The sequence below is a fragment of the Prinia subflava genome, chromosome 1 (genome assembly GCF_021018805.1).
Source record: "Prinia subflava isolate CZ2003 ecotype Zambia chromosome 1, Cam_Psub_1.2, whole genome shotgun sequence".
Taxonomy (NCBI): domain Eukaryota; kingdom Metazoa; phylum Chordata; class Aves; order Passeriformes; family Cisticolidae; genus Prinia; species Prinia subflava.
Window position 1 is genome coordinate 42,848,299 of NC_086247.1, and position 24,909 is coordinate 42,873,207.

The 24,909-nt window shown below is 39.3% G+C and overlaps 1 protein-coding gene across 15 annotated transcripts in view; it reads right to left on the minus strand.

Moving 5' to 3' along the window:
• Positions 1-24,909, minus strand: part of DTNA (dystrobrevin alpha) — a 222,719-nt gene that overhangs the window by 79,000 nt on the left and 118,810 nt on the right. For 7 of the 15 annotated variants that reach the window (XM_063394714.1, XM_063394688.1, XM_063394720.1 and 4 more), the window contains 2 exons: positions 17,467-17,534; positions 11,625-11,705 (listed from right to left, as the gene is read on the minus strand). In XM_063394714.1, coding sequence (XP_063250784.1) covers positions 11,625-11,705; positions 17,467-17,533 — 148 coding nt within the window. In that variant the 5' untranslated portion in view covers position 17,534. Of the gene's footprint in view, positions 1-11,624; positions 11,706-17,466; positions 17,552-17,621; positions 17,644-24,909 lie in introns of those variants that run through there. The other 8 variants (XM_063394665.1, XM_063394672.1, XM_063394648.1 and 5 more) reach the window with 3 other exon arrangements.

The following is a 24,909-nucleotide window of genomic DNA, read 5'->3' on the forward strand; positions in this document are numbered from 1 at the left end:
CAACAATTTCTTACCTAATAGCTATAGAAAACAAGTTGAGATTACATTATCAACATTTAAGGTTCAGTCATATCACAAAGGTCAATGAAAAAGAGTGAGTACCTATTATACATTTAGAACTGCTTGAAAACAAAAGCCTTCTTTGGCACATATCTTGTTTTTCAGAGTGTGATCCATGGTTACTTTGTTTTCTGTAGTATTATTTTTAAAAATCTTTTAGGGTTGGCCAGTCTGTAAACAGCAACACAAGGTACAGAATACTAATGAAAGATGAATCGTGCTCTTTCTTTAAAATAAAAGATATGGTATTTTACATATATGCAAATTCTTAACCTGATACTTATTCTATTAATTTAGATATTTTCTTATGTAATGTGGACTGAATTTGACCCGTAACATTTTCATCTATTAAAAATAATTAGAGAAATTCTTAAGCTGAACTTAATGCTTGGGTAAACAGTCTGATACCACAATTGCATTTTTCATCCCCAGAGCAGAAGAGACATATTAAAGACTATTATCATATGCTTCTCTCTTCCGAAGAGTTTGGTTCAGTCCAGAGGGCTCCTAGGACAAAATCCCAGTACCAATTTCTGCTGTTGAGAGTGAGAGCACTGCTATGAAGCAGGACATTCATGTGACACACTGGACTTCAGTGAAAAACCATCTTATGCCTGAAGTCGTAAGGACAGTTCAGACTGATCTAAACCTTTTGCTGAGATAGATAATAAAATTGCTAATTACTGTCATAGGTTCCAGCTTTCATAGGTATTTAACCATGTATTATTTGAAAACAATGCAACTTATTTGCCCCCAAATCTTCTGGAATACGAGCTATAATCAGCTTGGAAAGAGGGAAAGATGGATCCTGGTATCTGGAATATCCATTTCTGGGGCATCAATTTCATTCAAATAGGTAGCCTCTTATTCAGAGAAACTATCCAGAATATTTGACTAAACTGTGTCTTTGTGTTCACACAATCTTTCCAGATTTTCTCTCCTGACATTACACTCATTCAAAGAAATGTGTTCTGCCAGAGTGGGTCAGTGCTCCACTTCCCTACCTGATTCCCTCAGTAACCAGGACTCCCAAACCAGAAGGCAGCTGCAGTGTCTCCCCTTAAAATACCAAGCTCTAAAACTTCACATCTCTTGAGGAAATAAGGACTAGGCCAAGGAGAAAAGCTCCAGCTGATACAAACACAGCTCAATAAACAGCAACACTGAGAAAGGCAACAAGACTGCAGAATGTGAAAATGCAGATAAATGAGATTTAGGTGAAGTTTAGCACATTTATCCTCCCCCTTGTGTGTGACAGAAGGTCTTTATTGATGTTGTCACGGCCCCTAGATGGAGTAAGAGTCTTGATGTACATGGCCACTTATCTGTCATCCTTTAATTTACAGACACAGTCCTTAAAGATATCCTGCAAATCCAAGACAAAATAAAGAGTTTCAAGGCAAAATATAGATGAATGAACTGTGGAAAATTAAACTTGGGGAAGATCAGGACCTTTACAAGAGATGCAGTATGATACTAGTGTCAACTTCATTTATCAGAAATTGAGTTCAACCTCTTCAAACAATACACACTGAGAGACTGATTCATTCTTTCCTTTGTGCCATAGCGATGTCAATGAGTTCAGAAGAGTTGCTTTCAATTTACTCCCTGTCAGGAAAGGAGACATCCATCTATCAATCCACATGGACCTAAGAAAAGGCTGAGCAGAGAACTTCTGTGGAATCAGCCTACACTGTTCACGGTTTAAGGGCCAAACACCCTGCTAGAAAACCTCCACAGCCAAAAATAATATCACAGATACAACTCAGTCTGAATTCAGCCTAGGAATGCCTTGATTCAGCACAAGGAAAATGGCCTCTGTAAAGCCATTGTATATCACAAACACTAATGCCAGGAAGCTGAATGTTCATTGTATAGAGGCCCAGAACTGTATTAATAACAATACCCATTGAGGACATTATATTGTGCAGTCTCTTCACACTTATAAAAGCAGGAAATTATTTTTATAGCCAACATCTTCTGTTATCACAATTTGCCCTAGCATACCAGATACTTGCTGTATGAAATCTTCCACTAAGACTTAATGAAAATAAAACTAGACACAGTAAAATATGATATAATGGCTAGATTAAAGCTTCTGTCTGAATATTCTAGGTGTTATGAAGTTGATCTGTATTACTAGAGTTACACAAACTTTTGATGTAACTGAAAACAAATGAGCATGCAAAAAACACTCTTTGGGAAATATAGGTGGAGAGAATTATAATAAAAATGACATCAGGTCCCATATTCTGACTTTCATTCTGGGGACTGTTTGCTGTCTTCACACTGAAGAATCACGTAATTGCTGAGAACTTTCACCATTGGCTGTGGCTGGCTCCACAGTGGGCTTATTTGTAAAAGTTACCGGAGACAGGAATGAGGAATGGCTGGAGACAGATCAGACTTTCTGTGCCAGGCTGAGGTGAAAACCACTGTTTAGGCAGGAAGATGGTGCAGACTGTGTGGTTAAGGTGGAGGAAAGCTGTGTAGTGCCTACTCGTTCTCCTGAGCTGAGTGATGGCTTAAAAACCAGGACAGGGTAAAAAAAGATCAGCAAAATTCCCAACTTGGCAGATGCAATGGAGAAGGAGTTCAAAGCATAAGGAGGAATTTATTTACTGGAAGGGTTGTTAAGCATTGAAATGGGGTTAGTTGGTGGAGTCACCATCCCTGGGGGTATTCAAGAAATGCCTGGATGTGGTACTAAGTATTTGGTCTAGCTGACAAGATGGGATGGGCCAAAGGTTGGATTTGATGATCTTGGATGTCTTTTTCAAACTAAATAATTCTGTGATTCTGTGAATACAATGCCACAACACACGTATTGGGCAAAATAGTCCAGCGTATCCTGTCAGGAGTCTGCAAGCGCATACAAACTGTCCCTTAGTCTCTACAGAAAACATGTATGTATTGACTGAGCTCATGTATGACTCCTCAAGAATAATTGCTTTGAGTCCAGAATGGAGACACAGGGCTTCAAGATGAAGGTCCTTAGGAACAAAGGACCACAATCACCAAACTCCCTGATAACTGCTCCAAAGAAGACTCGCTACTTCTTTTCCCCCTTGCCACATAAACAGGGTGTCATACAGAAAAAACTCCAAGAGAATGACCCATATGTGACAGGCATTAAGTCACACTGCTTAATGCACTCTGACACATTATGGAGGTGCTCATGTGACATCAGGGCAGACCTGGGAAAAGACACAAACAGGATAGATCAGAACAGCCCAAGGAAAGGGAACAAAGGCTTAAGTGTAAGAAAGGGTTTGCCTGAAAAAACGTTCTTGGAACCCAGAGCATAACAGGAAAAGAGAGAGCAGACAAGGGAATGAGGGTTGCAGAGAAATCAGAGATAAAGCAAATGCCACAGATAATGGCATGAAGCTGAAGGGACAGGGAAATAGTGAAGGAGACTTAAAAACAGAGCTAAACATTGAGGGGAAACACAAGGGTGAAAGAAGAAACAGCTCTCACACAAAGAATCAGAAGATACAGTGATTCTGTGATCACCAAGGTATTAGTTTTTTTGCATTACACAGCATGTCTACATACATTTTTCAAGTTTTAGACTGTCTATAAGATTATTGAGATAATAATAATAATAACAATAATAAAAATAATTAAACAACAATTACATGATAATAATAATAATAATAATAACAATAATAATATTTTTCTTTTGTTCGAAGTATTTATTAAGAGGACCAATGTGAAATAGGATACAAAAACTTTCTGGCTTGGGGAAACTAAGCCAAAGGCTGCCAGACAGAGGTGAGTGATGCCTATTACCAGCAGCAGATGTTCAGAGACATGAGCAGGGAACAGAACAGACTGTCCAACCTTACACGTTCATCAGGAAAGCCATCAGAAATAGCACAGTGAATGGCAGTCTTCACAGAGTTCAGGAAGTCAGTAAGAAGAGATTTTCAGCTATGATCCAATTACAAAAGCTGTCTCCATTCAGGCAGAGCTGTGCCACCTGTGTAGCAGAGGGCAGCATGTAGGTATACTTGTGATGTGACCTAGGCCACATGTCTTGTCAACTTCTGACTTAAAGAAAGCCAAATCAGTCATTTTTCTCTTTAAAGGACAAAATAATATTAGCTGACAATCTTCTGCAACTCCTGTTTTCAACAGGAGCCACTTGGGATCATGGGTATGTTTGAAAAATCAATCTCTAAGCAACAGAAAAGGTAAGAGTTTTAAGGTAGATAGGCTTGTTTCACTCCTTTTGACACTAAAATTAATTCCAAATATCGACTAATAGTTCTTGTCTCAGTCTTGGATGAGACAGACTTACAGTGGCAGCCTTTAAGAGCAAATACTCAGGGACATCTGAGATAACACAACCCTCTTATATAACAAGAGTACACTTCATGCTAACACTGAAGAAAAGGCTGAACAGCAGCCCCTCAATGAACAGGCCAAATATATAGGTTATATGCCAGCTCTCTAACAGCTATTATGATTGTCAAGCATATTAATAAACTTTTACAGTTGAAAGGAAAAGAAAATCTGAACCTATTTTCAGGATATTGTGCTCTGAGCGAACACTTACAGACTAAGGATTTGTCTGCGGAGAATATGCTAAATCAAGCCCTTTTGAACTTTTGATTAAATAATTGATGCATAATGCAGAACGTATAATATATGCATCCTTTTTCCATAGTTGCCTGGAAACCCATATGGAACAGTACTAGCAATTCCAGAAGCATTTAGTCTCTAAGTCGCTGATGAAGACAAAGGAACAAGAAAGTTTTTAAAATCATTAACTCATCTCCCTTTCCATTCTTCAAATACTGCAGGATACCAGAATTAGTAACTTACACAATGGTATCATGACTCTTGTAATATAGAGTGGCTTTTTTTTTGAAGCTGTATCTCTTGGAGCCATGGGAATAATGTCACTCACTGTAAGGGAACCTGCAAGACTCAGCTTTCATTAAAATAGAAAACAAAGAACGCAACTAATATATCCAGCCTCTACCTTTAGGTAAGAGTAATAAGCAGATCATAGAATATCCAAGGTGATCAACAATGAAGAACAAAACTAAGAATGCAAAATGGTGATCTTCTTTCCAAATTACAGGATTTTAAGCAAATCTCATAAAAGACTGATCACTCAGGGCTTAGAAGAATATGAGAATCTCATGATCACAAATTCAAGAGGCAGATTGCTTCAAATTGCAGCCAAGCAGACCTTTTGCACTTCTCGAGTAGGCAACACTGCTTGTCATTCAGTCTGATTGCTCTGTGACCCAGCCTGAAACTATCTTGTGCTTTACTGCTTTCAAGATGAAATGAAAAACAGGATAAAACCCAACAATGAGAACAGAGCATTAACCATGGAAACTGCAGTGATGAAGGATTAAATTATTTAATCTAAACAATTCTGTAATCATCATAGTTTGCTGGCTCGGTTTCTGATGGTAAGTTTCCTGAGTAAAAGAAAAAGAAGGGCAAGTACAAAATTTCATGGGCTATACAGTTCTTGACATGTAAAAGGCAGGATAGTGACAATGAATGCCTCCTGCCATGGCAGGAGATATTCACTGTCACTATCATCTTCACATCTTCGTGGGATTCGTGCACCTTTGCACATTTGTTGTGCACTCTATTTCACATTTGAGAAAATCAATACTCACTGAGTTAAAGGATGAATGTCTTTATACTACACTGGCAAGAGGTCTCATTTGAGTAGAGAGAAGCAGTTACATGGTCCTAAATCAATCAATATGGAAAGATGAAAGATCTGGTGGTTAAACATCTACAGGACAGACTGGAACACTTGTGAATATCCCCTAGCGTTGTGTTTTGGGAACTCTTTTGGATATGTAAGATCAGCACAGGTTTTCTCATGCAGAAGAAGAACGTTTAACCTGGATGTCCAGTTAACTTCCTCAGCCACTGGATAACACAAAGGTCACTATTTCCAGTGTGGAATCAAGACTTGCTTATCCTTTCCTTTTACTACAAGTACCAGATATTGTGACTTTTCATTTTGTGCTGAATGGTATGTTGAACAGGATGGGATAAAATTATATTTTCAGTCTCAGCCCAGCATAGATGTCAAAACCCAAGCCCCAGCAATTTTATTTACGTTAAATCAAATAACTTTTTAAAAAATGCTTGCCGTGATGATGGGGGCCAGTAATTCATACAGGCTGAGCTCATAATTTCATACCCAGACTGTCAGTTTCTAGGACAAACCCATTTTCAGCAGCTTGCTGTAGCATTACAAGAGGTCTAAGACTACAGACTGAACAGAGCTTTAAGAAAAGCATCTAAAAATAATGTATTTACAATAACTGTCATTCATTTTCACTAGGAAATTATTACACCTCAGGAGGGGAGAAATTATCCTAATCTAAAACAAATGTAAAAAGGCAGATCAGATCAGATCAGATCAGGGAAGCACCCAAAAGCATGTATGGAGATTAAGCTGACATGTCTACATGCCTCAGCTGTGACTACGCAAGCCCAGAGGAAGCTGAACAAAGAGCAGGTGGAGGAGACTGCCTTGGACATACATAAGGTTTCCATGACAGTCACGTCAGCTGTGCTCCCTATGTGGAAACTGCTGTACTACAACCTGGATGGACGGAAAGAATTAAAAATCACTCACACTAAACAATATTAAAGGGAGAAACAAAGACACCAACATCCTAAGGTGTTGAGATTAAACCGCCAGAAAAACAAGCTCCCTTTTTGTCTGCATTAATTAAGCCACATGTTACCATCACCAGCACAGCTTTTGATTCACACTTCCAACTGTCAATGATTTATTCTGATCTAGGGAAATCAGCAAAGTCTGTTTTCCAGCCACTGTCACCGAATGATCTCACAACACAGTTAGTATAGTTCATCAAGGACAGCAGTAGTTTTCCAGCCATACACTTCTGTATTAGTGACTGATATTTAATGGTATAATGGTTTTGATTATGATATATTGTTATGTCTTACTCCTGGCTGTCACCATACCCCAGAGGCAATTTGCATGTGAATATGGTATTTCATCTCAGCATGTTAATAAATTCACCGAGAAAGAAGTCTTAAAATAAATCAACTGCACAATGATCACTGGGGATAATTATAAATTCTGGGGTTTGGTGGTTCTGGATACTGATGAATGTCAAGAGATAGGTCTAACTGCTATCATTGGTTTTTCATCCTTGTTTTAGGAAAGCCTAAGATGCTTCTACGCCTGGATGCCACGGATAAACAGGAGCAAATCAACCTTGCCAAAACGGTATTTTCCTGGTAGTAAGGGGCGCTGAGCAGGAGTTATGTTTGCTGAGAATGTACTCAGATGCTCCAAAAGCTTGTCCAAAGCACTAGCAGCAAAGTAAAGGACAATACTCTCCTGTCTGACTAGGTGAGAGCAACATTGGTTCACAGGGTTTTCAAGTTCTGTGACTGTTTCAGAACACACGGTGCTCACCTGTAGTTTTTCCATCTCCCTCCTTGATTCTTGCAGTGTGCACTATCTAGGACCACCTTTAAAGCACATTTAGAAAATCTATATGATAAGTCAGCTATTCCCATTTGGTGTATTTTGTACAGTACAGACTGGAATAACCACATAGCAGGTTTGATCAAGTTCCTGTACCTGCTTCCCTAGTTGATTTTATTACTCCAAATAATGAAATTTACCCTCAAATGATTAGGATGCTGCTATTTCCAAGACTATATCCAACACCTTCCACCAGTAAAGTGGCCACAGTCATCTCACACACTCCTGGCTTTACATTCTGGGATTTCAAGATGCCATAATCACCAGCAGTGTGTTCACCAAGGTCCATTTGTCCACAGCTCTTCGCATTCATTTGGAATGAATGCCCAAATCTCAGCATCTTATCAAGACTTTAATATTTATTTGATTTCTTTTCTTTTTTTTTTTTCCTGAAAAGGCATCTATGTCTTGTGCTGGTATTTATAATTCAGGGAAGACTCCTGCTATTGCAACAGGTCTATTGCTACAGGAATTCTGCAAAGCAATCAGCAACTAGTCTGCAATTATCTTTTTCCATACCCACCACATCCTCAAAAGTACCTACATTACCCACAGAGTTTCTCTTTTCATTATTTCCAATTTTAGAAATTGTCAGCAGAAATAAGAAGCATAAAATTAGTTTATATTCATGGTGAATTAACAAGGTTTCCCAGCTGTTAGGATTTCCGCATTCAGAATTTCGCATGTCTCTTTTGGGATTTTTGTCACATATTTCGTACCACATTTGGGCACCTAGCAGATTCAGAGGTGTGGCAACAATAATGTGCAAATGTTATTATTATTTATTTGCAATGTTAACTTAGGTAAAGAGAAACACTTAAATTTGCAGGAATTTTTCTTTGAAAGATAACATCAGAGATTTTTCAAATTCATCTACTTTTTTCATGAGTCCTTAAGGATAATTTCTTGCTTTTCTGAAGGACAAGGCTGGACTGGATTAAATTTCATCCTGTTTGACAAATAATTGCAATTACTGAAAATGATTTTTCACACTTTGATGATTGTATTTAAACTGCCATTTTAAAATGCTCTGAGACATTTAATATAAGAAATATTTTTCACATACAGAGTATTTTCCCAAAGTTTTATAGAATTATCAGAAAGACACACATTTGCAATTTTGAAGACTGTTGACTAAATATCTGCAAAAAAATCTTCTTCTTATGCAAAACAATTAATTTCACCAAGCAAATTATTTGATCAACAGTGGTAGTAATCAAGGTGCAACTTATGTAGTGATATTCTGGTAAAAGGTGATAAATTGTCATTTTTTCCCAGATAATTTAACTAGTTTCAGAAGAAACTCTGCAAAAGAGAATGGCTCTCAGAACACGATTTTTGCCCATCACATACTGCCTACTTTGCCAGTAAAACCCAGCCTGCTGCTGAAGGTTTCAGCAAAAAAACCCTTTTGTACTGAGAGAAGAACTCAGAAAGGGAGGACAGGAGATGAACCTGTGTCTGTGTCTGCATTAAGGGCAGCAGAAACAAACAGTGCACTGTGTGTGATAAGTGTAGCTGCCTGTTAAACGATATCTCATGACTGCCTATGCTAATGGGCACCTCCGGGTAAAAAAGATGGTGCTAATAAAGCCTCTGCTCTGCTTTCCTTGGAACAAACACTTCTGGCACTCAAAGCAGCTCTCTGCTTCCATCCTCATACACCTTCAGCCTGTAGCCAAGAGCAGCTCTCTGCAATTTATTAAATTAGCTCTTTAAAAGAACCCCTCAAATACGGTCTTTACAAGCCAATTTTTCCCTCCTAAGTCTGGGCCAGTGCCAGGGCAGGGCAGGAGAGCACAGCTCAAAGAAGACAAGGATAGCTTGAGTGACAGGAGGTGCTATGCACTGGGAGTGGAGCAGAACTGTCTTTGAGCTTTTTCTTGTTATATTCTACCCTAAATGAAGCTGCTCAGATGCAGCAGAAAGATGGTTTGCTTTTTATTTCCCCCTATGACCCCTTTTTCTTTTTTGTCTCATTACTGTTGGGTGGTGCATAATGACAATTTCTGTAGGGGAAAAAAACCCCAGACAACCCAAAACAGTAGCTGACATGAACCAGAGGTCCGATAGTAACCATTTCAAGGGCAGTGCTCAGTTCAGTGGCTCTGTTTTTAGCAGCTCTTTCTTGGACAGCCATTGCTTGTATCCCTGTCAGGAGAATCAATGACTTCTTTTTCCATTGTTAAGAGAGACCCATCTGGGAGAGCAGCAGTCTACTCAAAACGAGAAGAAAACTGTACTTGATGGTGAAAGACACACACAGTCCAGCCTGTTCAGAGCAGCAGGCATTATTCCTGAAGTTGAACAGAACCTAACACTTTGGATGACATTTTAAGTTTCTCTTTTTTCTTTTTTTTTTTTAAATCTTACAAAGATATTGATACAGTATAAACCTTTAAACAAGATCAGCAAATTACTCCTCTTAGGTTATCAGTGGAGACAAGAAATGAAGTCCTGTCCATGAGCAGCTTGCCACAAACTGCAAACTGCAGGGCATCTGCATTACTTCTCTGTGAAGAGAACCAACAGTTCCACAACAGCAGATCACAGTTGACAGGTAAGAGGCACAAAATTAAAATTAAAACCCAGTATATTTTCAGCCAGCCAGACACTCTCACCAATGAGACTATTGTTAGCCTTTAGGTTTTTTTCATTTGCTTTGCATGCAGTTGCATACATACTTTGCTATCACCAACCATCTAACTGGATACTTTTGTCACCTCAGACTACTGTATTCTGCTGCCATGAAAATGAAGTGAAAATGTCATCCTCCTAAACACAAGATTTAAAAAAATAAACAACAGAATACAACATAGTAGCATCTTTCAACACATTTGCTCCTGAATGGGAGAAGCCAGCTGCTGGTCAGGTACTAACCCTGGGTTTTGTGTCTGGCAGACTGCTTATAATGCAATACCACATCTTCAATTCATACTCCAGCTAAGGATATATTAAAAATACAAGAAGTGTGCTACAAAAGTGATTAAATTATCAGCTCCGTGGCTAATAACACAGTAAATACTCTCCAAAATATATTCCATCTCAACTTGGCCTCTCCAGTATGTTTGGACAGCATAAGCTAAACATTTCTGTAACACAGACAGATAAAACTCGAAAACTAGGAACTTAACAGGGCAGTAAATTTCTATCTAGAGTGAGCATTTTTTAACATACTTACCACTGTGAGTAGCACAAGTATAGCCAAGTTGCCATTCTAGTCTATAGATGAGGACCAAAACGCACTTGTTTTCTCTGTGTTGGTCCTCTCCCTACTACTATTGCTGATAAAAGTGCTCTTGGTTAGGGTATTTTTTTAAGTTGGTGTGGAAAGGTCCAGTAAAGCACACCCGCCCAAACCTGCCCTTGTAAGTATTTGCATGCTATTTTGGATGGAAGGAAAAGGATACACTCCATTACAGATTTTATGCTGTATTTCCCCTTTAAAGCTCAGAGCTCATGACTGCGCTAATGGAAAATGCAGCTTGTAAAGGGAAAAAGACTGAATCTCTGAAGAGAAGTTAAAAAAGTCACTAATCAAGTGGAAAATTTCCCAATAAAACCTAGAGGGAGTAAGACAGATATGCAGAGATTACAAGCAGGTTCACTTTCTCAGAAGAGCTGCATCTAGCTGGCTTTCTGGAAATAGAGGGGTCTGACCAACATTGTTCTTATTCTGCTGCACTCTAAACAGAAGAGGACTGCAAGCAGCATTTTTTCTCACAGAGCTACTATAAAAGCATTTAATTTGCAGGGCCCTGCTGAAACTCACAAATGCAATATCACAAGAACATTGGAGAATGCAGTTAACATACTTATTAATTAAAGCTGTGGCCTGTATCCTGACCCACCCTTCTATGACTGAATCACTGGCATATTTGAGGCAAGTTCCTTATATGAACAAGTTAATATTTGATGTCTTCCCAGGCACTGATTAGTGTCCTTTGCAATGCCAGATCACACAGTCCAGGTGTGAGGGACAGACGGGGGAGTGCAGTGGAAAGCCTGTAACAATGGTGGGTGAAAGAATTGCTGGCATACTTACAGTTGCATTTCTTCTGAACAAATCTAAGCTTGCATGCTGTTCGGTAGGTGGACAAGCGGATGCGATCCAGATCCTGAGCCCCTAGTGGAAGAGAGTAACAGTGACATTTGTATGGAATATGACCTGTGTGTATCTTTGCAAGCAGGGAAGCCAGAGAACAAAGAGGACACATGAGCTGCCTCCGTTTAACAATTTTCAAGGCTCTCTCCTTTGCAGAGAGAGTAGAGAGGAGTGAGGAGTAACAAGGGGAATGTCAGGAGCTACAGTGTTAAAAGAATTTTATAAAGAAAGGCACCGAATAGTCAGCCCACTGTGTCTGTCACTTTGAAGAACAATCTGGTCAAGCTGCAGGCTAAAAGACACACTGGCCAGGCTCCAACAGCAGGGAAAACCTCAGTCGAATTTTAATATTTAGCAAAAAAATCTCATAACAAATATCTTTAGTTGACATGCCGCACCAGAGCAAGGTATTGCCAGCAAATGAAATCAGAAAACATATTGTGCTGTAACATAAAGACTTATGGTAATCTGCAGACGGGGGCAATGACAAGGGGTATGAGGCCTTTCTCCATTTTGTGGATGTATGTTTTCTGCCATGGAGACCTCTAAGGGTCAGATCGATGCTCCACACAAAGCTCGGCCCTGGCTGCTGCAAGGTAAAGATCCGGTGACATTTCCAAAGCAGCTGTCCAAGAGATGGGAACAAACTAAGTGGCAGCTACCTCACAGACAAGGACAGTACACAGGGGCCAGCACAGGGGCAGAACCTGGCACAGTGTCCAACAAACCCATCCACACAGGCACAGTCAGGATGTAAGAGGAGTGGAATACAGCCCTGCTTTTACACATGCTTCCTAAATGCTTTAGGATTTCTCAGCTGAACTGCTGAACATAGGCCATGTCAGCATCTGCAGCAGGACACTCTGAGTGGGGGTAAAATGGGTCAGATTTTCTCCCATTTGCATAAGTTACCAGTGGTGGATGGACAGTGTGGACCATGCTGCTCTAGGTGTTCAGGAATGCTGAGACCACCCTGACTCCACAATCCCAAAGCAAAACCTTACGGGGATATGAAAAACAGTCTTGTCTGACAGAAATCAGCACTGGTGAGGATGTGGCACACAAAGTTCCTGATAAAGGAAACAAGTGATAGTAGTGATAACTTATCTAAAGCTGCTGAGCTGGCAGGGTAGTCTAGAAACACTTGACTGGCAGTCAATCACTTTATACTGTAAAAGCTCAGTTCCATTTTTTAATGGCAGGGACTTCTAACAGGCTCCTTCTGGATATGTACGTGGCAATTCCTCCCTTGAGTGGGGACACCTCACAAAGTTATTCCTTGAGGCCAACTGGAAGAAATTTGCCCACAGTCTTGATATGGGTAACACCAATCTTTACTTAATAATTATTAAGCTACTTTTGAAACAATTTGTTTAATAAATAGTGCCGAATATAATTAGTTATAAATATCTATACTATCTGGTAAATAATTTTGATTAAAATATTTTAGTTGAATTGTTATCATTATCATCCATTTAAATAAATATTTGTTTTATTTCTACGAATATATTTGGTTGGCTATCCTCACTCCTGCATGATGAAGTCATATAAAGTATCAATTACATCTATATAATCCTTAAGAAAAACTCTTGACCAAGTCTGGGACTAGGACTGGATCAAGCTCTATTTGGACTACTCTCTCAGAGGGAGTTTCCAGAGTGAGGGGGGTCCTTTCTGCACCTTGTGACTCAACTGGAGGGCTTTCTGCCCTCATAAATCTTGCCTGAGGCTTCCATTCTGCCTGTGGCAGCATTGTTCACCCACACTTTCTTAAACAATGTCCTTCAAACAATCCTTCAGACCCATATTTTTCAAATGTGCTCTGGCCTATGAGATGAAAATGAGAATGAGACTCTCTATTCTCCCCAGATTCTGTTCTTTTCCTGACTAAATTCTCCCACACTGTTTTCCCAGGGCTCCCAGCTACTACTCCCTTTTGCCAGTTACACCATCTACTCCTAGGAGAAATTACCTTTCACTACTTAATATCAGATATGGAAGTATTTTTTTGAGTTTTTTTCATCATATCCTCTACTGTTAAAACTAGGGTTTTATCCTTCTCCATTGGTATCTCACTGACAGCTTTTGGAAAATTTCTTTACAGGTGAAAGAGAGGACAAAGCTTGCATCATTAAGCTTTTCCTTTTTAACTGGAAAAATAAGTAAAATGAATCTAACGTTTCCCCTCTTAACTTTAGTGAAAGCTATTAATAAACTTCCAGAGCTCCTTTATAAAACTCCAGTCTTTTAACAAGATTTAAAGAGTGACAACAAAGTGAGACTCTGGCTCATTGAGGTAGCAGTAATAATCCCAAATAAACAAATTTGTAGGCAACATTGCTTCCCCCCCTTTTTTTACTATTTGCACACACAGTGGATAGTATTATTTTGATATTATTTGGGGAGTAGATGTTGCTGGTAAGATTCTGGAACAGACAACTTAATTTTGTTATGATTCACATTTTGCCACACTCAGAGATTTATTTGTCAAATAACTTCTGTAGAAAAGTGCCATCACTTACATGATGGAGAGTCCTGAAAAACAAGTGGAAAGATGTGCAGGACTGAGCATGGCAAATGAGACAGTGAATATGTAACTCCCTACAGCATTGCCAGTGGCCTCTCCTTCCTTCTGCCTCCTGGCAGTGCCTCACTCTGGGTGCCTCTTTGAATATGCTCATGTCATGTAACACTGCACTCTGCAAAAATCACAAAGGGACACACTGAACTTTGGCTGCTATTTTCTTGCTGGATAATATGTGCCAACAATGATGTACATTTTGAACTCTGCATCGGTGTGGATATACCTGGCCGTGTCAGGTCAGGCTAAGGTAAAACTAAGACCTAGCAGCTTGATGTCCAATGGAGCATTTTGAGTTATAAGACAAGCTTTAACTACAGGACTCTACAGAAGGCAATAATGATTATGATATTAATTCACAAAAGTTTGTAATTTGGAACTAGAAGGATGCCTCTTCTAAAGGAAAGGAAACAAAAAAGGTTGAACTGGACCTCTCAAAATACAGGGAAAATCACAGTGGTCCAAATTTAAAGTCAGAATCAAATCCTTCTATTCCTTGTTCAGGACAAACTTTCCACTTAAAAAGGCTTGAAAAGTTGGATTTCTTTTTTTTTTCCCTCTTTTCTATCTTGTGTAGTCTGGAACATGACCCATTTTGTAAAATTACTGTGGGTTTTTAATTACAGACTTGCAGAAGGTTCCAAGAACTGAAACCACTGGCAAATTATGAATATATTATATTATGAATTTTCTTCCTCTGATATTAGCAGATTGTGAAGTTTACCTATTACCACAGGCCTATGCCTATCAGAACGTTAAGAAGCTTCACATGGCCCACAGGATGTAGGGCATCATGAGCACATGGTTTTTGTTAAGCATCTTAAATGTGTAGGCTTGCACACAGCCAGGGCAGCTGAGAGCAATGCCAGGATGAACTTCAGTTCCAGCGAAGCACACCCTCTGCACACAGAGGTATCTCAGAATGCAGAGTTCAGTGTTTTATGAATATGGCTAAAATACATTTAGTTTTTCCACAAAGACTTAATATTTTTCCCTCCTTTTACCTACTTAGACTGTCCAGCTCTCTGTGTACCTATGTAGTAGGTAGAGGAACAGAGGTAGGCAAACAGAAAAGGGAAGCACACGTGAGATAAACCAGAATGAAGTAAGCATGGCAAAATACTAAAATGTGAAAGAAGAAAATAGTAGACTATAACTACTGGTGTACAATACAGCAAAATAGTCCCTGCTCTGCCTCCAACTGGTGATTTTCCCAACAACTCCTTAACTCCTCCAAAACAATCCAACATCAAAGCAGCCTTCAAAACTGTGGAAACAAACTATAAACCCTCACAGCATAGTACTAAATATTTTAGGAGTACTTCAAACTAATTGAAATTAATGGTACCTATGCCACTGACTTTAGCTGATAAAAAATCAAGGCCCCTCTGTAATTCTAGTTAAAACTACAGTATGTTCTGATAATTGACAAATGCATTTTTTGATTCTGGCCAAAGTACATCACTTCCTTCCAGGGGTCTAAGATGCTGTACACAAGAGACAACTGAATCACAGAATATCCTGAAGGGAAGGGACCCATAAGAATCACTGAGTCCAACTCTTGGCACTGCACAGGATACTCCCAAAAATCACACCATGTGCCTGACAGTATTGTTCAAATGCTTTTTGAACTGTCAGGCTTGGTGCTGTGACCACTTCCCTGGGGATCTGGTTCCAGTGCCCTCTGGGTGAAGAACCTGTTTCTAATATCTAACCTAGCCCTTCCACGAAACAGCTTCAATCCATTTCCTCAGGTCCTGGCACTGGGGACCAGAGAGAAAAGATCAGTGAGAAGTATTCATGAGTTACAACAGCAAGTGCTGTGTGATACTAAAACAGTTACAGAGCCCGTGGACACTCTGGAACAGGCCAAAACAGTTCTTGGTAGGTCATCTGAGTGAGAAGCCTTTAATTTGGAGAGCTCAGACATAGGGCTCACTCCCAGGGAACAGTCCTGAGCACACTGAATTCACCAGCACACACTTGGCCTTTCATTATGCACAACAGTCCAGCCCCAGTAATGCCCACCTTAGTCTCCCACCAAAGATCAGGGAGATGCTCTGTCATTGTTTACTAAGTGGCAGGGAACAAACAACAGGAAGCTTAGTACTTACACACAAAACTCAGGTACATCTAGTAACAGGGTGACAGTCTCAAACTTGACATGTAACAGAATTTCCTGGAGAAACAGTGGATTGATTGTAAGAGAAATTAGAGATCACTATCAGAAGTGCAGGGACATTGCTGGTATGGTACATCCCTGACACACTATGGTGCAGGAAACACAGAACTTCATTAGGAACCATAAAAAATTACACTGAATTGGGGTATGAAGTCCCTGTACTGTCTGGCTGAGATGCAGTTAACTTTCTTTACAGCAGTCTGCATGGTGCTGTGTTTTAGATCTGTGGCTAAAAAAGTGTTGATAACACAGCGCTGCTTCAGCTGTTGCTGAAGAGTGCTTGTGTAGCACCCAGGCTTTTTTGTTTCCTACTCTGTCCCCTCCCAGGGTTGTCTGGGGGTGGGCAAGAGGCTGGGAGGAGACTCAGAAGGACAGACAGCCAAAAGGTTAGTCCACACATATAAAGTCATGCTCAGCAATAAAACTAGGGTAGGAAAAGAAGGGGTGGGGAGTTTTGTCTTCCAAGGCAGACACTGTTCTAGGACTGGCTGGGCATCACTCTGCTTTTGGGAAGCGGGGAATAGCCACCTTTGCATCACTGATTCTTGGTTCCTGTTGTAAATTTTTCCCTCACTTTCTGTCACCCAATCAAGTCTTGATCTCAGGTAATGAATTTGCTTGCTTCTGCTCTTCCTATATTCTCTCCCATTCTGCTGGGGGCTGGTTAGGGATTAAGGAAGTGTGTGGGAGTTTGGCAACTGGCTGGGGTCAACCCACTACAGATATCTCCAAAAAAAGATGTAGCTTTTGGAGACCTTTATCCCTCTTCATTGCAACCTGTGTATTCCATCATCTTTGTCTTAAGAAACTACTGATTAAAATAATTAAATCAAAAAATCTGATGTAGAAAACCCCTCTTTCCTGCTTTGGTCAAATCAGCCCATTTTCATGCTGTTTTGGTCTCATGATATTCATTTGTGCAATGGAGATTTGAGGTGGAAAGCTTGCATAAATTTTACTGACATTGCATAGCAACTGGCTTGGTCTATCACAGCAAAACATTTCCAGGAAGTACTTACGCATTTCTGCAAACAGCTGCCTTCTTTCTGCCATGGTATTTCCTCTTTTCCCACAATCTTCAATCATTCTGGAAGACAAAATCATGTGAAAACATTAAGTATTATTCCCAGACAGAACATACATACCCAAACATCCAAAATGAGCCCTGAAGAACCTTTGAGGTTGACTGGTGCTCCACGTGTATCCGATGTCTTTTGGCAGCCTCTCTGTGGCGTGGTTTGTGGAGAACCTGGTCCCCAAACTGTCCTCCATTCTCTGGACTCTGCTTTCAAGCATTTGTTCCCCCCCGCCCCTCTCTCCCAAAGGCAGTGTTCAGTTTTTCTGCTTGATGTAACTAACTGGCTTACATAACACAAGCTCTGAAATTCATTTTAGGTTTTCTTAAATAAGGAATCCTCAGTTTAAATTATGTAAGAGAGAAGAAATCATAAAAGATTTGGATATTATTTTATAGTCTCGAAAACTATGTTCTAGCCAATTCTATGTGGAGGAGACAAAAAATAACAAACAACAGCAATTAAATCTCTACTCCATAACATAACACGTTATTTACCCAAGCAAACACTCTCCCAATATTCATTCAAATTCAGGACAGTAGATCTCTGATTGAGTTTCACAGAAAGGCTCAGAAGTAAGAATATATTTTCCTTCTCTTCAGATGAAAAAATCTTTCGACTATTTTGAACAACACTACTGCTGGATAGAGCAGAGAGAAAAGTGACAGCCTCTCTCACAGCCAGCATTCAAATCATAAAAGACTAAAGCTTTTAGAGTGAAGATAAACATCTTTAGCAGCACTCAAAAAATTAAAACTAGTGTCAGCATCCCCGCTTCCTATGGGTAATTACCCTGTCGAACCAATATCCTTTCCTGCCTGCCGAGTCCGCTTACAACTTCTGACCTGCATTTTAATCTACATCTCATGTCAACTAGACTGTGAAAAATAACATCACACTACCTAGGTTATAAAGGAGATATTCTATAGAAGCCTGCAATCAAAAATATTGCACTGTATCCCATAGCAATCCTCCACATGTACACAACAAGAAGGATAAAAGTACTGGATGCTGAAGTCTACCATCACCAAAGAACTCAAGACAGAAGATCAGTTTCCTTTTATTTCCCAAAGACAGAAAGACAATCACATAAGAGGTGTTTTGTTGTGGTTTTTTTTTTCTCTTTCAAAATGCTCTCCTCAAATGAAGTGGTGGTACATTATAACTGCCTTTTCCAAATAGCCTATTCAATTCTCAGAGTACTGATAAAGACTCTCCTAAATTGACATCTACGGTGGACATTTTGTGATGTGAGCAGCAGTCCCACTAGGAAGTGGACAAAGGCTATGGATGCAGCCTCTTTGCTGGGATATTCAAGTTCACCTCATATTCAAGTACGCTCTCATTTGTCCGGGAGTGAGAGGGATGTGCTTAGCATGGCATTATGTTTGAATTAATATATCCTCCCTTTCTGTAGAGATAACAGCTCTCAGGACAGTGTTTTACAGAAGTGGTCACAGCCTCTGATCTGAGGTAGCTGGTGTCTTGCTAGCTTGGAGGTATCAGGGAAGACTCAAACCTCCCTTCAAAACAAGATACCTCAGGATATGCCAGGATCAACCACCATCTTAATTAGAGATCAAGAAGTAATATCTTTTTTACATGAATTAGCCTTAAATCTCTGCCTATATAAGATTAAAAGCAATACAATTCCACTAACCATGGCTTGAGTCCCCCACTTCTTTCTGTTTCTAATGAAACTCATAGTAGGAGACAGATTTGCCATGGGATACTACCAGATCTCATAGGACATGTGGGTTAATAAAGATAACATCTTTTTTGAAAAGGTAATATCTTTTACTAGGCAGGGCAGTTAAGCGAATACTTCAGAGCAAATACAATTTTTAATTAATATTTATTGCTTGTACTATTGGTTATAGGCCATCATAATTTTCTCTGACTTCTCCTATATTCAGCATTATCCCACAAATGATGTGCAACTTGTTTTCAGACCACACACTACTTGTGTTATGTGACTGAGATTGGGTTAATCTGATTTTGGCATAAGGATGACATCATCCTCCACTTCTTGACACAACTGACACTTAAATCTTACAGATGTTTCTTCAGTTAATAATTTGCCATTTTTTATTCCACCAATGTTCCCTAATATTTGTGAAGTAATTACTGGTGTTAGAGTAACTGCTACAAATTTTATTGAAAACACAAGGGGTGCAACTTTATTCTCCCTTGCCTCACACTGCCACCTGGAGAAAAAGATTCCTTAGCTGTTGCTTTTAAATATCTTGCAGAGCATGGAATGTGGCTCATCTGTGACCTTATTCACCATGTGGAAGAACTTTACCAGTCAAAATTAAGTAGCAAAAAGTATTTTTAAAATTATGCAAATTGTACAGTATGTTTTCCACTTCCTTCAGAAAACTTGTTCTAAAAGTGTCCCTTTAGTGGAGGGAAAAATAATAATTCTTTAATGGGTTTTCCGTTTTCTGCAATTCATCCTCGCTTTACTTTTACTGTTTATATCTCCTCATATAAAAATGTTCCCTGGACCTGATCATCATTTTTCAGAATGTCCCATTATCTTCTGAAATTGAATCACCCTTTTTACTGCTAGGGCTTATGGGGATTACCAGGCCTGACAAATAACTTCATATTTATAAATACACAACTCAGGCTTCCTCAGAGAAGGGAGGAACTTCATATTTATGTTTTTAGGACTCTTCTTGCACCAGGTATTTTGCAGATTTTAAAAGAGTCTTCATCCCAGATGACAATCCTACAATTCTCTGTAACAGATATATGCCATTAAGCTAATGAGAACATTAGTGGTGGCAGTATTTTCAGACAGAGACATTCTATCCCTCTTTCCTATCTTTTCCTGATAGAAGGAAAGTGCTAGACAATGCTCACCTACCAGGGTATTGGTACTTCTGAGTCGCCATTGACAGGAATTCACTCAGCTTTTCACATGCATTTTTAACTCCAGAATGTGCAGCAGCCCAGGCTCAACTAATGCCACTGCCAAGGTGCTGGGCATCTCCCTTTTCAGCCTTGTTCCCTGTGACCCAGCTCTACTCTTCAACTCAGATTACAGACTCCTGCCTGGAGCCCATGACGTGTTCACCTCACTCCCTGGGCCTGGCCCTGAGCTAATTAACCACAGTCATGTTCCAGAATTTCTCAGTTTGCTCACAGCACCAGTCACGTCACAGAAAAAACCAAACCAAACTACAGTTTGTTCTACATGGAAAAAAAGCAAATCTTGATGCAAACTTTAATGTGCTTTACAAAAAAGAATACATTTCCAGGGACATAATTTTGAAAAATATTAATTAATGTATAAATTTCTCATAGTAGGGATTAACTTATGTTTGTCTTCTATGGATTCCTTTCACTATCTTTTTCCCTTCACTTTTCTTCCCAGGAAATAGCTCCTCCACTGCAGGTAAGGAGACCACCTATTGTGCATCTAATTAAAATTCTAGTCACAAGCTAATTAGTAAGGTACCAATTAGAATGGTATTAAGGCTTCAACATATTACAGACATTCCAAAGCAGAAAGCATTCCAAGCATGAGGTTTCCAGCCTCAGAAAAAGATACTGTGAATATTTCATTTTTACCCGTGTTTCAAGCTGAAAACTTTTATGACATTAGTAGTGCTAGAAAGAAAAGAATAAATAAACAAAGAATAGTTTCATTGGAACTATATTGACTACAATTTCATCTTCATGGTTATCATGTATCAAAGCATAATTGGTTTGGGTTTTAATATACTTTTCTGATTGATAAAATGTGGGTAGGCATATCATATAGTATAAGCATAAGGTAAGAACTAAATACCTCATTTATCCTTCCTTTGTTGTTGTGCTGCTTGGATTATGAGCACTGCAATAATCTCTCTCACAAGTAAATGATTTTCTTGTTTCAGCATTTATATCGTAAATAATATATTAACCCCTACTATATGTAATTCTCTTCATAAATAGTATATTTCCATTAAATTTCCATTTCTTGAGCTGTGTCTGTGCACGATAAAAGGAATGCATGCTACATTTACATCATTAGCCCCAAAAAACCAATCTGTCCTGGTTTAGTCTGGAATAGAGTTAATTTTATTCCTAGTAGATGTACAGTGCTGTGATTTGGATTCAGTCTGAGGATATGTTGATAATACACTGATGTTTTAGCTGTTGCTAATTAGTGCTTACCCTAAGTCAAGGACTTTTCAGTTTCCCAGGCTCTGCAGGTGCACAAATGACTGGAAGGGAGCATGGCCAGGACAGCTGACCCAAACTGGCCAAAGAGATATTCCACATCACAGGGCCTCTTGCCCACTACATAAATTGGAGACAACTGGCTGGGAGGTGCCAATCCTGCTCAGAGTTTGGCCGGGCTTTCGTCAGTGGATGGTGATCCATAGTATTGAGTATCACTTACTTATCTTGGGTTGTACTCCTCTCTCTCTATCCTATTATTATTACCTCTGTCTCACTATTATTATATTTTGCTTTGTTTCAATTACTGTTTATATCTCAATCCACAAGTTTCACTTTTTTTCCCCCTGATTCTACCTACCACTGGGGCTGGGGATGGAGGTGGAATAAGCAAGCAGTTGCATGTGACTTAGTTTACAGCTGGGGTAAAACCACCACAGAACCAAAAGAAGCAGTTGCCTATATGCCTGTAGAAGGCACTCCCCTCTGGAAAGCCCCACACACGTCCCAGGAGACACAAAAATTACCTGACCTCACATGTCCGCATGCAGTTTGATGGGTGTGAAGAGCCACCCCACTAGCACTTCCACAAATCCCCATCCTACTTGTCTGTGAGAGGTGAAGTGCCCCAGGGAGGCAGGACACATGCCAGTGAGGAAAACTGCCCACTGAAATCGATTAATTCTGGCATGAAAAAGTTATCAAGTCCCATGTGATGGCTGTGACGCAGCCCGGCATTTGAAAAAAGAGCTCCAAATCCTGGCCACTGACACTTCTGAGTCTTTCAGGCAGGATGAAAGTTGTTTTTCTGTCGAAGCAGGCACATAGGAAACAGAGAAACACCTCTCTCTGCCCCAGTCTTCTCCAGCTGAGTGTGCTAGGGGGTTCTGAAACTCTTGGGAGCATTTTGGGACCCAACTAGCTGCAAGTTTTGCACCACAAGACTGGTAAACCCAACAGTGAGTATCTTGGAATCACTTTTGGAAAGAGTACCCCCATTTGGTAGAAAATACCAACCAGGATCAAACATCCTTCATCTGAGCAGTCTGTACCTCCCTAGTGAGAAAATCTCAGACTCCTGATCTAGAAGCTATTTTTCCTTCCACAAAATGATGGAAGCTTTGGTATCTCTGGGAATTAGAAGCATTAGGATGCAGAGAAATGTTCTAGTTTCTTAGTGGCTATTTTTTATGCTGTTGACAAATCTAATGCTATTTTCTATGCAGCTGGTCAATATTTAAACCTAGCTTTGGGCAGACAGCAGTACCATTTTTCAGCAGCACAGGCTTCTTGTCTGCCATTGCTCGGGACAGTTTTATCAAAATGCCCTCCATACATAACAAACTGCTGCTTTTTTTCAGGATTTACCAGCACCAGAAATTTAGATTTATGAAAATGAAAGAGCCTGCTAGGGTCTATCTAACAGTGACTTTATGCGGAACTTAAAAGCTGTAGTCAACATCTAGGATTCTGTTCATTCAGGATTTGTGGCAACGTGAGAGATGAGATTATCCACTGATCTTTTATTTTCTCCTATTTTCTCCAAATTCAGCCATGTTAGGCAGATTCTGCTCTGCTAAATAGAACAGTTATGGCTGCTTATTTGAAATTGAGTTTGCTCTGGAGAACAGTGAGTTAAAAAGGACAGTGAGTGCTGGCTAAAACCATATTTCTGACATCACCAACCTCAGCAATCCTTGTAGTTAATAATAAAAGTCCTGAAGGGCCATTTCAGAACCCTCTTCCCCTTAATGGATTTATTGGTGCCTTATGAATGTCTTGTTCCACATGTTCTAATGAAGCAAGTCCCTAATAGGCCTCTCTCAGCTTTACATTCCAGGACTAAGCTTTGGCACTGTAATAAAATTGGTCAATGCTCTTTCCTGAGGCTAGCTATAATTGCATTGCAATTGCACACTTACAAAGTGTGCTTCTATTTTATCTAGATGAGAGTTTTACAGTGAAGAAAGAAAACAAAAGCTGTTGCTAAGTTCATCTCTAACATGTCAGCAAGTCCGACTCTTCTCATTTTTGCTCTATTTTTCAATTTTAATACCACTAAAAAATTTGAAATTCTGTCTTGATGTATTCCTTTAGTGAAATGTGGTTTTTGTTTTTAAGAAAGAATTTTCCAACATACTTTTCATCAGCTCCCCTTTTGGGAGTTTTGTATCCTTAGTGAGAAACTGTCGAAAATGCCTAATAAGGCACTCACTGCAACTCATTTCCATAATGCACTATCTCAAGGAAGTTTGAATGCTATGCAAATCTTATCTCTCAGAGGGTCTAAAAAACAAAAAAGCGTGAAGGGATTAATAATAAAAAAAATGTAATTTTGAGACAGAAAATGTGAGAGTCAAAATAGACTAATTTCATATTTAATACTGTATGGAATCAGCACGTTACTAGAGGATGCCATGACAAAGGAAACATCAGTTGCTTTCGATGTGCACTAGGCATTATCAAGTTCAGGAATTCAAAATCTTCCTAACTAGGCCTAAATATATACCAAAATCTTTATTTTTGTTCTTCTCATGGGCACTTGTGCAGTATAATATCCAGCTTTTCTCTGCAACATGAAGAACTTCTTTTAAAGAAGTCTTACTACTCCAGATATGAAAGACATTTAAGAAAATGACTACTTGATACTTAAAATATACATGTGAAACTTTAAGAAGCTGTCTTACAGGCATTGCTTAGATAATTTTTTCTAGCTATGCTCTTTTTGAGTCAGCCTTCCTGATACTACAAGAAATTACTCTAGTGGATGAAATATGGAAAGAAAGCTAATGTTCAGTGCTTCAAATACATTTTCATCTTTTAAGACCATAAGATTATCAAATACAATAATTTTGGTCACCTCCAAAAATCTTCTCTCCAGGGCTTCACTGCCATCACTTCTGAGAAACATTAGGGGTTGATTCCAGCTAACTGCTACAGATTTAAATGCATCATTTCAAAGTTCTATTCAAATTTGATTAGCGAGTTGCATTTCATCTAAATTTTATTAAATATTTTAAAACAATAAAGAAGATGCTGATTTTCTTTATATATGACCTTTCAGAGCCTTAGTTCAACTAAGGGGTAGTTAGAAATAACCTCCACTAACAGTAATTTCTTTTTTGTTACACTCAAAACACACTCCAGGAAGTGAAGAAGCCCCCAAAACTCAGACACAAAAGCTGATGATATACAATACCAAATTTGATT